At 39.7% G+C, this 14,070-nt stretch overlaps 1 protein-coding gene across 4 annotated transcripts in view; it reads left to right on the forward strand.

Annotated features, from left to right (window-relative positions):
* The window catches only part of ADK (adenosine kinase), a 488,773-nt gene that overhangs the window by 451,989 nt on the left and 22,714 nt on the right, over nucleotides 1–14,070 (forward strand). For all 4 annotated transcript variants that reach the window (XM_067539239.1, XM_067539260.1, XM_067539250.1 and 1 more), the window contains exon 10: nucleotides 6,159–6,245. In XM_067539239.1, the coding sequence (XP_067395340.1) occupies nucleotides 6,159–6,245 (87 nt within the window). The remainder of the gene's footprint in view (nucleotides 1–6,158; nucleotides 6,246–14,070) is intronic.

A 14,070-nucleotide genomic window follows, 5' to 3' on the forward strand; every position in this document is an offset into this window, starting at 1 on the left:
CCATTCCCCCCTACCCCCTCTCAACAGGGCACCAGCACAGCTGCTTCAGAGGTGAAATTTCCTCCCCATGGCTGTTCCTGGGGCAATGCAGCTGTGTGCTATCCATTCTGCTAGACTAGCAGTAAATGGGAAATTTAGCCCTATAGCATCATTGGGGTAATTTTGTATTGAATTATCATGCATTATTGTTGTATGATGTCATTATTAATTATCTAGTTATCCTTTATAGAGTTCCAGAGACATGCATCACAGTTTTCAATAATAAAGATCCAAGTATTGAACAAGATGACTCAATGACAGTTTGGCAACACTATGAATTATGATATCAGATTTAACTTCTTTACACATACTCAAAAGAAGTATCTTAGCTGAATATATAGTAAGTTACAATAAAGCATCTGTTATCATGTGTTCTTAATATATTTATTTTATATTTTTGTGTAGTGATTGTTAATTGGAGGAATCCCAAAGCGCTTCCCAAAATATGAGCCTGATTATCCTCTTGCTTGCGCTGTTTAATATTGTTGACTTCAATAAACGTACTCCTAATTTACACTGATGTGAGAGGAGAATCAGCCAAATATAGCTACAGCACCAGTCCTTGCACTGCACAAAAGTGGGTTTGGGAGAGGAAAAATATAGGCAAGGAAACGAGGCAAACTCCTACCCTCAACAAAAGTGCCATGGGGTCTGTAACATCTATGCAGAGCAGACATATGAAAAACCCAGACAGTATATGGCATGGAACCATTTGGAATGATAGACTTGAGTCAACACTGCCAGGTTTGAAATCCATCCTTATAGGAAAACTAGATATTTCTAACCAGAGGCTTAGAACACTACACCATTTCTCTGGATCCTTTATAGCTTGGGGCTTCACTGTGCTAATATTGATGTCGGTATGACATTATCTACTTAATATACATGATACTAGTTTCCTTTTTTCTTTTTATGGGGTACATCAGTGACATTGGTGCCTGCAGCAGTAAAAACAAGAAAAAACATTATCTCTCTACTCATTTAAAAGATTTTTTTAATTACCTAGGTGTAAAGATGATGTGGAAGCCTAAAGACCATAGGGGTCTTTTTCCCCCTTTGGAGAGGGTTAAGAATTCAGGTTCTGCACAGTTGATTGGAGTTTATTCTAAATATTCCTCTCATTTATTCCCACAACAGCTGCCCAAAGCCATTTATATGTTTCTGGGCTTAAGCTAACATCTCCTTTCTATTTTTTTCTGTCCTTTCTTTTCCTCTCCTTTCCTTTTCTTTCCATCTGGATTTGGCCCCTGATCTAAAGAAAATTGCATGGGAGGTTGCGAGGTGTTTCACAGTAGTTGTTTTATAAAAAGTTCAGGCTCTCAAATGAAAAATGAATGTGTCCCAGCTTGTCAGCTCTGTATGATCAATATCTATCCAGAGATCAAAAGATTATTATTTTAGGAAGCAGCTAGACAATACTTTTGCATTTTAAACTCCCTTTTTAAAAAAATTTGAAATCAAGGGCATTCATTGAATGAGTTGCCTTTATGAATTCTGTTACAGGTAATTAAATGTAAGTTTACACATTTAATTTACTTCTGAGAGCGAGAGACTAGTAAATGACCCAGTTAAGGAAAAAGTACTCAGCCTAATTGGATGTAATGATTGTTTGCTAGTGTTTATTACTGTACTACAAGTAGACCCTTAATCTGTGATTCTAATTTGGTTTAGCAGCAGACCTGTAGTACTTGAAGCTACCATCAGTGTTTCAGCTAGCATCATGAAACTGGCTATATTTATTTGGGAACTTTTAATTTCTGTGTGTATTAGGGTGGGAGGAAGGATATTTTTTTACCAATATTGTTCTGCAGCATTACCTCCAGGCTCTGTTTTACCTGCAAAAATATTGTTTGGGTAGATATATTAGTGCATTTTTCCTAAGGAAAAAAGATAGGTTCTACCTCCCTGCATGCATAATGCAACAATTAATAGTAACTAGGATTTACCACTAAACTGTTTTTGGATTAAGGCTGTTTGTGGTATAAAGGTGTCTTCAGCATAGGAGGCCGCTCCACTGAGGGCCTGATTCTGGTCATACTTAACTTCAGTGTAAATCAGGTGTTGAAGTCAATGGAGTTTTATCAGTGTGAAACTAGTGTAAGGTCAAGCCCTAAGATTACAGATTCCAGTGATATTCATTACCAAATTTTGCTTAATTATTTATACCTTGCTCTGTAACTCTCACTCACAATCCCTAACTTCCAAGGAGCAACATAAAGAGAGGGCATCTTGCATTTGAACCTGCTTATCATAGAAGAGATTTGTTGCTTAAAAATAGCACACTGTATTTTATGCCCAGGAGACCAGTACTTGGATTTCAAGATACTTATGTAATTATTCTTTATTTCATAAGCTGTCAGACTGATAAATGAAATCAGAACTGACTTTGAAAAGCAAGGTCATTTGATGACCGGTTCACTTAAGCAAGGTGCTTCTGTGTTCACTATGATGGATTTGAGGGGTTTATAATATAATATATCACACATGAAAATGAAATTAAAGTAACATTAAACTCACAATAGCAAGGAAATTCAAAGTGGAGGCTTCTGCTTCATCCTTAATTCACCCCGTTATTCCTGGCTATTACAGGGCCCTCATATTGGTGGGTGATGTTAGATATCACATATCCTGCTGCATGGGCATAGCAAAGTGAATTAAGGGCAGCCTTAACTCTATTGACTTTTGTGTGGGTTAAAGATAGAGCCTTAATAATACTTCAGTGTATTTTAAACGTATGTTGTTAACTGCAGGCTGAAACAAAAGGGAAATAGTCTAATACTGTAGGCCCAAAGAAGTGATTAGGTTCTATCATGGTAATAGGCATTTGCTTAAAGAAAACAGTTTTATAATTTGCTGTATTGAACATGTACAATGTGTAGGAATAGTGACAACTTTTCAAAATAGGACATGCTGCAAAACCAGACAAACGGTTTCTAAACCCGACTTATTCCAGTTAAAAATATATAAAGTTATAGAAGCAGGAAGAACAGACTGGATGACCCATACAAAACTGAAAAATTGTGACAATAAAGCAGGTTTGTATCATATCAGCTGAAGTCATTGGTGCATTTATTTTTTAAAATAATTCAGAGTTTTCTACTGTTGTATCTAACACAGAATGAATAGTGCAGTACATACTTGAGAGTACGACAGGGAGCTTAGGGAAAGACTCAGGTGGAGAAGTAAGGAGAAAGAGAAGATGGTGGTGGGAGCTCTTTCATTCATGTGAGTTTGTTTGAATATAGAATCCTGTTTAATCTCAATTACTCTTTGTTTAGCTTATTCAAAGTGCAACATTTGTGCATTATTTCTTCTCTATACACATCATACCCACACATCCATGTACATATACGCATATAAGTGTGTAGTAGGGTGGCCATATTTCCCTAAACTAAAAACATGACTCGCAGGCCTGGTGTCGACACTGCACACACTCCCCCACAGTCCACCACACCCCCAATTGAGCCAAGTAGCAAAGACGGGAGCAGGAGGAAAAGAGTGTGAGGTGCAAATATGTGAATACTTTTGGGCTCAGAGCCAGGAGGTGAAGCTATTGGACTATGATGTAGCTAGTGGTGCAATACCCTTTTAGGGGCTGGGGTAGCAGAGAGGCAGGAAGAAGGCTCCAGATAGTGGTAGGGACCCAAGAGACTCCAGATAGCAGTGCTGGGGAGGTAAAGGGAGGCCGGGATATGCCAGAAGTGGGAGGTAGACTGGAGAGGGGGTCGGTAGGACATGAGGCCACTGTGGGGGGATGGAGGCTGTGTTGCGTTCCATGCCCCAGTACAAGCAGATTGGCACTTACCAGCTGGATTGCCAGGTTGGGCCCAGGGCCACAAGTCATGGCTCCATGGCCCAGCTGGCCCAGAAGTCTATGGAAACCAGAGAAGAATTTGAATTAAGGCCCTGACCAGTGCTGCCCTCTGATTGGGCTGCAGAGTGAGCACGTGACACCCAATCACTCCCTGATTAGAAGAGCAGGGCATAGCGAAGATACATTGACCAGGCTTCTGCGCAGCCTCCCGCTGGGATGCAGGGCATGGACCTTTAGCTGCCCCCGGAGGTAGTGGAGACCTCCTCCTCCCCAAACATTGCAGCTTGCCCGCGAATGTTCCTCCGCACCTAGGGGGGCACACCCCACTTCTTTTGGCAAATCTGGGCATTTTTCCCATTTGTTCTTGCCAACTGATGATCAATTGGCAAGAGCAAACAGGACAAATGCCCAGGTTTGCCAAAAAAGTTAGGACATCTGGGACAAGGCTTAAAAAGTGGACTGTCCTGGCTAAAACAAGACATAAGGTCATCCGGGTATATATGCATATATACTTTATGTGGAACATCTGTGTGTAAGTATATATTAGGGGAAGGGAAATCTACAGAAGGCCACAACAACAAAACAAACCTCTTCATTGCAATTTGTCTTTAATAGGTTTTTGGCTTTATGGATTGTTTTTGCATAATGTGAGCAAAATATGTTATATTTCCTTATCAGATGGTTGAATGTGCTCTGCTGTCCTGGCAGAGTTCAATACAAGATCTATACTCCTTGATTTTCAGTTCAAATAAATCTGTTAAAGTAGTGTAAGGTGTGAAATGCTTGGCTCTTGAAGACCATGAGGCAGCAACATTTAAGTGGGTTTCTAAATGGCTTTATTAATGGGATAGAGAGAATGCACTGAGTATTGACTAAATCTTGCTCTTTAACTGGAATATTCATCTTCTTTATTTATTTTTTTAATACCCTTTTCTTTTTTCCTTTGCTTCTCATTCATGGTTGTTGCTAACGCTCCCCTCCTTTCCTGATGGGGCAGCCAACAGTTCTCTCCGGAGGCAGTATCATTATATTTGCCTGGTTCACTTAGTAGCAGATGGTGAAGAGCAGTAGAGCTGATATATTGCACTTCACAGAAATCAGAATCCTTCTGGTACCTCTGCAACATACATACTCCTGACTTGAGATTGTTAATTCGATTGCTTCCCAAAGTGGGATTCTTTTTTGTGACTGTGTATTGGCCAAGTACTGTATGTATGAACCATCTTGTGATCTGCTGTGTAGCTGGGTAGTGAAAAGACTAAATACCTGCAATTTGTACTTATTGCAAGGACTATTTGTCACTTACTTCTATTTTTATCAAAAATTAAAGGGTGAAGATAGCTCTGATATTTTTCAGTTTTGCTGGCTGACAGGCAATTTTTTTTTAACTGTCTGCCAAAGGAAATCTGTTTTCTGAGACCATTTTAATGCATACTTAGTACCAGAGGCAGGGGTAATTTACACTTTAACAAGGTATTGTGACAAGGTAGTCATTATATTTTTATCACGTCATTATGACATTACCACCTGGAAAGCCCTAGCTGATTAATTAGTGGCATATATTAAATTTATAACCCTAGAACTCTGAAGTTATCATACATAAGTGGTGTAATTATAGTAAGATATAGTGTGGTGGTGAATTGGAGGTGCAGATGCTCTAGATCCATCTGTTGAAATAGTTTTTATGGGTGCCAGTAGGTAGTGAGTTGCAGAGGAGAGATACTTTTAAAAAAAAAAAAAACCACTAAGAAAAGAGGCTGAAGTCACTGAAGGTTTTGAAACAAAATATACTTTGGCTGAGTGTTCTTAGGGTCCATTCTCAGATACATATTTAAAAGAGATGCAGTTTCAAAGCGTTTTACTGCCCTTAAAATGTATCAGTTTTCCCATTTACCTTACATTTTTATTATTCAATTATTTCACATTTATTTTAGCTTTTCTAACTCAGATAGTTGTAGGTCTTCCCTACTGTGCTTGATACTTCGTAAGACCTGCATTGGCTATTTTAAAGGTTGCATCAGCTATCTGTGGCTGACAGTAGGTCCTGGTTTTGTCAGGATGGATTTTTCTTCATCACCCTTTTCATCTGTCTCTACATCTTCTTGTGTTTTTCTGTCACTTAGTTTGACCAGTTATACTCATGTGTCCATGTGGTGTATAAACTGACTTGTAAATGAATGTGTGACCTTTTTCATCCAAGTTGAGTTGTTGAGCACAGACATTCACATGTTGTTTTATTTTGCACTGAGGTGTTTCCAATTCTGTTTGCAAATAACTTATGTTTTCTTTTCCCCTTCTCATGTAGAAAATGAAGTGACTGCTTTCCCAGTCTTAGATAGTGACCAGAGTGAAATCATTGATACCAATGGAGCTGGTGATGCATTTGTTGGAGGTACTTATTGCTTTCTTTGCTCTTATTTGGAGGTTAGACACCCCCCCACCCCCACCCCAATTCTTTACATAATATGCATTTTTCAGTCTAGAATTTGAAATTGTTCTTTAAGGTAATTTTGTTCTTTTTCAGTTTTCATTTACATCCTGAGATTGTGTTTTAATTAAGTGCTAATTCTCACAGGAAAAAATGTGCTCTATGACTTTAAAGATAATATGCGATTATGTTATACCGTGGTTGTTTTCGCGAGATTAATTGTATCTGTCAGAATGTTGCATAAACGAGCTGCATCAAATACATTATATAGTGTACTCAGATCCCTCCTGGTTTAAATGTTAACACGCTGTTGTTCTTTAAAACAGGTTGTGGTGAATATTAAATAGCATGTTAATAATTGAGTCTTCTGATCATGTCATTTTTTTCTAGAACATCTGTTTCCAATACAGTTGTTTGGCGATCAGAAAATAATACAAAGGGGATAACTTTTTAAAACTAGACTAGAATATTATCTGGCATTGTTTAATATCTATTTGCAAACTTACTATATTTTGGCATAAACCCTCAAAAAAAGAGGATGTCATGTCTATGCCTGTTTTCAAAATGACTTTGCATAAGCCAAGAAAAAATCCAATCCAAAAGTTCCCTCGTTGATTGTAGCCTTTATGCAGTTCAGGACATACTATTGCATCTTGAAGGCTCTAATATCCACTAAGGTTACATCTATATTAGAAATGCTACAGCTGTGCGGCTATAGTGTAGACACTACAGTGATGGAAAGAGTTCTTCCATCATGGTAGTAAATCCAGCTCTCCAAACGTTATACCTATATTTAAAGGCAACACTAGGGTTGATGCTGGCAATTACATAGCAATATGTACTTTTTACTTAATGGAACTTATTGCCACAAGATATTGAGACTGAGCCCTTAGTAGGTTCAAAAGTGAACTAAACTTTTATATGGATAATGAGAATATTCACATTCACATTAGATAGGATAAAACGAATTAAGAAGAGTCCTTCCCTCTTCCAGGCATAAGCCAACCACTCATTAATGGGGATTAGAAAGAAACTTCCGCTCTTGGCAATTACACTATAATTGTCCACAACATTCTTTCACTTTCATCTGAAGTCTCTGGTACTGGCCGCTCTACGAGACTGGAAACCGGACTATATTGACCATAGGACTGATCTGATCTGTGTTCCGCTGGAAACAATCTCTGTGCTATCTTATACCAGATTTTCTTCCATCCCCTTTAAAAATATATTTGTGGAAGATGCAGCCTTTTATGATCTATTCACAAGAGATGATCCTATATTGTGGTGGTGGCAGTGATTGTATTATTTGACATTTATAGTGCCTACTCCAGCCATGGAATTGGAGCCAGATGTCAAATTACTGTCCTACCCAATTTTTTTATAATGGAAAATCTTTTCTCTATCTTTTCGACACTCCTCACTTTAAAAGGTTGAGTCTATTGATACCCCTCTTACCAATATAAGATTTTGATTCAGCTTTTAATTTCCTTACAGCAAAATGCTTCAAATTCCATCTGTTGACTCATAAAATGCAATCATGGTTGTATTAGAGACTGAAGAACATAGCTATTTTTGGAAAGTAAAGGAAACAAAGTCCTCTCAGCAGAGCTCATCTTACTTTTCTTGGAGTGGTAAATTAGCATAGCATAGTAAATGAGCTGTGGGCTGCTGGGTCAAAGGCCTTTGCTTCAGCTAGTGTCTGAGACAACGACACATCCTAGTGGAAACTAAAGATTGCATTCAGGGAGTCTGTTTTTTCCCCTCAAACCATCAGGGTGTTAGAATGTATCATATATCTTGAAACCCTTAAGCTGAACCACTCATATCCATGGGCATGGGAAACTGAAGTGGAACCTAGTTCTGGGGTCCACAGGATTGGTGGAAAAAATCAGCCTCTGTGAGTAATAGCAAATGCCAGGTTGGCAGACTGTTCTGTGCAAATAGCTTCAGGGGCAATAAAGGTGTGAGAAGCCAAAAATAAGAAATGTATTTCTTGTCCAGAGAGAATCCAACTACTAAAGTTCAATACATTTAAAAATAATTGAAATGAAAGATTTTTAACATGTTTCTGAGCACCTGTAGCTCACAATTGGCTTCAACTGGATTTATGGATGTTCAGCACCTCTAAAAATTAGGCCTCAAAATCAAAGCTCTGCTCAGGTAAGCAGCTGAAGACAAAAAAATTAACTGGATTCTTCAGCGGGAACTTGGCTTGATAGGGTTTGACTTCAGAAATGTCTTTGAATTCCCTGCTTCCACCTGCAGGCAGGAAACCACCTTACCCTTTGTTCAGATTGACCCATAAGAAATTGAATTTTAAAAGTTACTAACTTAATACAATATTTCATTATTTTGAAACACTTTTCTGAACACTACCATCAGTTCTGCTGCCTCTGCTGGTTTTCAGCAGCACCACATCCTTTTATCAGCTTAAGCAACAACAAGCTGCTTACAGCAGTTCAGCGCCTCTAGTGGTTTTCAGCAGCATGTCAGATTTCCATTTATAGTATGAAATGAATCCCTGAAACACCCATAAATTAAAGCTGTAATTCCACCTCAGGGTTCTGGTAACACTGACAAATCACTTGAGCTTTGCTAACATAGTTATGTCACCAGGGCCCTCATAATGGAATTACAGCCTGATTCTGCAGAGTTTAGAGAGGGTTTCCTTATTATATAGCCAGTCCCATCTTGAACCACCCTAATCATGTGTTGCAAAGACCATGTAATGGCAGTGCACATTGGAAATAGGGAAAGTTATATCATTTTGAGCTCAATGTGCTTTCCTAATTTCCTAGATTAAGAGAACATTCCGCTCTGCTGTCCTGCTGTTTTTTCATAGTAGGTCTGTCTGCCATTTGGAATCCTCTTTGCCATTGCCGCTGTAACACATGAAAACAGTGAGACTATTTTGTGACAGTCACTATCCTTGTTCCCTGCAAAAATCTCTCTTAGTGTCTGTCCACTAAATGGAACTGGGAAGAAAAATCATAACAAATGAACAGGAAAAAGTGCAAAATCAAGATGTTCTACAGGGTCTCTCAACAAATGTCATAGCTAATCTAATGTGATTTCATTGTATGCTGCATGAAAAATGCTAGAGTATGAACTGTAACTGCAAATGATTTTTTAGTAGCGTAATGCAGCGGTGACAGAATATGTGCAGTAATGTTATAGCCATGTGATAAAAAAATCTTATACCACTCACAAGGGCCAAAATTCTTGAGATAAAAGTAACTCCTCATTAAGTGCTGTGAGGCGCCAAGTACTAGCCCAGAACATTTTACTTCTGTCAGTATCAAAGCTGCAGTCACCAGCCAAACCAGTTGTCATTTTCAAAATCCCATTGACATTTTTTAACATAGGGAGGGATCCCAGGATGAAGTTACATAATTATAGTTTAAAAACTACAAAAAGAAATATTTCTTTTATGTATATACTCGCAGAATAAACAATTATCTCTTCTTTTTTAAAGAAACATAGCATCAGCCTTGCTCAGTGACAGCTACTGTATCAGCCATCAGAACACAGTTCATATAGAAGTTAGTACTTGACACAACAGGAATAGTCTGCCTTCCTACGTATCCTCTCTCTGTGTGCCTCATTGAATTTTGTATTAGCGTATCATCTTAAAATACACAGGATTTACTGGATATGTTTTCCTGTCTTCTGTTATATTCTTGTTGCCACATGGACCAAAATAAAGCCAAAGCCCTCATCTTTAATATGGAGGTAAGGCCTATGGAGAATGCAGGTCCCAGTTTGTGATTCTTCACCGTGATCTGAATGCCTTTACAAACTACATTTGCCTTCTGAACAGCTGGCAAGTTGCCAAGTGTCCCTCAACTGTGCAAAGATTGGCCTTCTTTCTTGTGACTAATGCAAAAATTCTCTGTTGGGTTGACATTCATATATGATTTCAGAATAATATATTTTGTATATTTGTACATTACTGAATTTTTTTTTTTTTCATTTCTGAATGCGTAAAATTCTTCAAATCTATAAAATGCAACACAGGACATGTATAAATAGGCTTATGCAGACCCCATAATTCTTTCAACAGGATAGCTTTAGCACATCATTACTTCAATGATGTAGGTTTTTCTCCAGAAAATTGTTTAACATAAAACCAAAGGGCTTGATTATATTAAATCAGTGTAAATCAAGGATAACTTCACTGAAACCAATAGTTTCACCAGTGTAACATTGGTGTAAGTGAAAGCAGAATGAAATCCAACATTTTTATAGCTGCTGCCATAGAATCATAGACCATAGGTTTAGAAGGGACCGCAAGGGCCATCTAGTCTAACCCCCTGTCAGTATGCAGGATTCGTTGCTTCTAAACCATTCAAGACAGATGGCTATCCAGACTCTTTTTGAAAACCTCCAGTGAAGGAGATTCTATGACTTCCCTAGGTAGTCTGTGCCATTGTCTTTTTGTTCTTACAGTTAGGATAAGATTTTCCTGAGATTTAATCTAAATCTGCTAAACTGTAGTTAGAACCCATTGCTGCTTGTCTTGCCCTCTGTGGCAAGAAAGAACAATTTTTCTCCATCTTTCTTATGGCAGCTTTTCAAGTATTTGAAAACCACTATCATGTTCCCTCCTTAATCTCCTCTTTTCCAAACTAAACATACCCAGTTCCTTCAGCCTTTGCTCATATGACTTCCATTCCATCCCTCTGATCAATTTTGTTGCTTGCTTCTGGATCCTTTCCAGTTTATTTACATCCTTTCTATACAGCGGTGACCAAAATTGGACACACTGCTCCAGCTGAGGCCCAACTAGTGCCAAGTAGAGAAATACTATCACCTCCCATGACTTGTATGCTATACCTATGTTCATGCAACCCAAAATAGCTTTTGCTTTTTTTGCAACAGCATTGCATTGTTGATTCGTGTTGAGGTTGTGATCCACCACAACACCCAGATCCCTCTCAGCAGTGCTATTGCCAAGCCAGTTACCCCCATTCTGTATTCGTGTATTTGGTTTTTCTTCCCGACATGTAGAGCCTTACATTTATCTTAGCTGAATTTCATTTTGTTGTCTAGAGCCCAGTTTTCTAATTTTTTCAGGATCCCTTTGAATTTTAGCTCTATCCTCCAAAGTGTTTGCAACACCCCCTCCCCCCCCAGCTTTGTGTCATCTGCAAATTAGATCAGTATGCACTCTATTCCTACATCCAGGTCATCAATAAAGATGTTAAATAATACTGGACCCAAAACAGATCCCTGTGGAACCCCACTTGAGACCTCCTTCAACTCTGACATCATTCCATTAATAGTTGCTCTTTGTTTGTGATTGTTTAACCAATTATGTATCCACTTAATGGTAGTTCCACTGAGCCCACATTTCTCCAGCTTATTTATGGGAATGTCATGTGGGACTATGTCAAAAGCCTTGCTAGAGTCCAGGTGTGTTATGTCCACCACATTCCCCCTATGTATCAAACCAGTTTCTTTGCCAAGGAAGGAAATCAAGCTGGTTTGGCATGATCTGTTCTTGGTAAATCCATGCTGGCTGCTAATGATCACCCCTTTATCCTCCAGGTATTTGCTGCTCTAGTAGCTTGCCAGGCTGACTGGTCTATAGTTTCTTGGCTCCTCCTTTTTCTTCTTTTTAAAGATAGGCACTATGTTAGCCCTTCTCTAGTTTTCTGGGACCTCTCCTGTCAACCATGAGTTTGCACATATTATCCCCAATGGCTCCAAGATTTCTTCAGCTAATTCCTTCAGCACCCTGGGGTGAATAACATCAGGCCCCGCTGACTTGAATTCATTCAAATTAGTCAGAAAATCTCTGACATGCTCTTTACTTATCCCAATCGGCATCTCTTCCCCTTTATTGTCCATGTCTCTGGGGAATGCCTCCTGCACAGAGAATTCAAGAAACTTGAAAAATTTTGTTCTTCAGGTGCTTGCTCATGTCCATTCCAATGCAGTCACACTCTCATAGCACCTGTATAAAGGGCACTGCCAACCTGCCATTCCCTCAGTTCCTTCTTACCACTCATGACAGTCGCTGGAACTACGACTCATTCTTGCTTCTGCATACTTCTTTAGTGGACTTTTTCTGTCTTATTGTATATAGTTGATTGAATGTAGTAGTTAAGTTTTAGTTATTAATAGTTGATTTAAAGTTAGTGAATGGGAGTAACCCTCCCGGCACCAGAGGATGCCTCGTTCTCCAGGTTTCAAGCCTTATGAGTCTTGTCACAAGGGTATGCCTGTGAGTGGCTCTCTTTCCAGTTGCCTCAAGTGTCGGGGGGGAAGCTCACATGCAGGAGCAATGCAGAATTTGTAGGGAGTTCAAGCCCTGCACCAAAAAGGATAGAGACATTAGACTCTGGTTGATCCTAATGGAGGCAGCATTCTGACCTCTGTGGGAGCTGGGTCACTTGGACTCAGCACCGAGTACTTTGGCCTCGGTAAGGAGCACCCTGGCTACACTTCGGCACACCCGATGTCATTCCCGAGCATTAGCACCAAGGTGAGACTTTCCAACTGTGTCTAAGGATCACAGCATCGTCAAACATCCCCCTTCGACCAAAAGGGTCTCAGAGATTAAAGCCCTTACTTCAGAACCTCCATTCATGGTATTCTTCAAGGACAAGGTCCATCTGTATCATTACCCAGCCTTCATCCTGAAGATAGTTTCACAATTGCTTAGTAATCCAGGACATATTCCTTCTGGTTTTCTATCCGAAAACACATGCCAACAAACAAAAGCAGAGACTTCACTAATTAGATGTCAGACGTACGCTTGCCTTCTACATCGAAAGGACTAAATCAGTTTGGAAAACTACTCAACTTTTTGTGGTTATTGCAGACAGGATGAAGGGTCTTCCAGTCTCAGCCCAGAGAATTTCATCGTAAATCACTTCCTGTATCCGCACACACTATGACCTGGTGAAAGTCCCTGCTCCTGCCCTGACAGCACATTCCACAAGTGCCCAAGCATCTTTGGCTGTGCTGCATTCATGGCACAGGTCCCTAGCAGGATGTTTGTAGAGCAGCAACATGGCCTTTCTGGCCACACATTCGCGTCTCACTGTGCCATCACTCAGCAGGCTAGGGACAATGCTGGATTTGGCAGAGCAGTGCTACAATTTGTTTGTCAATGAACTCCAAACTCTCCACCTGTGCAACTGCTTGGGAGTCACCTACATTGGAATGGCCACGAGCAAGAACTCGAAGAAGAAATGGTTACTAACCCTTTGTAGCTGTTGTTCTTCCATATGTGTTGCTCATATCTATTCCAAAAATCCCCGCTCCTACCCTTCTGTTGGAGTTAGCCGGCAAGAAGGAACGAAGGGGACGGCGAGTTGGCATGGCCTTTTATACCAGTGCTATGAGAGCATGACTCCAGGAGGCACCAGAGCCAACCCGACAGTTACCACTGAAGGTAAAACTTTCTGCTGGCAGTGCTCGTGGCAAGCACACATCTACATTGGAATGGACATGAGCAACACATCTCGAAGAACAACAGTTAGGGTAGGTTAGTAACTGGTTTTTTGTTAGGTTTTTTGGCTTTCAGCGGGATTTTCAAAGGAGCATAAGGAACTTAGGGGTGCAAGTCTTACTGAAAGTCAATGGAAGTTGGGAACCTAACTCCTTTAGGCTCCTTAGAAAATCCCACCCTCCTCCATTTTTTGAGAGCTCTTAGGATGGTTAAAGAAACTGACTGAACAAAAAGTGAAACTTCCATAAGCAGCTATGGAAATTTTCTCTTCTCATAGTAAATTAAACATTGTTCATGAATGTGCACCGTCTTGAAGAGACCCACAAG

Source organism: Emydura macquarii, unplaced genomic scaffold (assembly GCF_026122565.2).
Source record: "Emydura macquarii macquarii isolate MOO-44397 ecotype Brisbane River unplaced genomic scaffold, CSIRO-AGI_Emac_v2 contig_67, whole genome shotgun sequence".
Lineage (NCBI taxonomy): Eukaryota > Metazoa > Chordata > Testudines > Chelidae > Emydura > Emydura macquarii.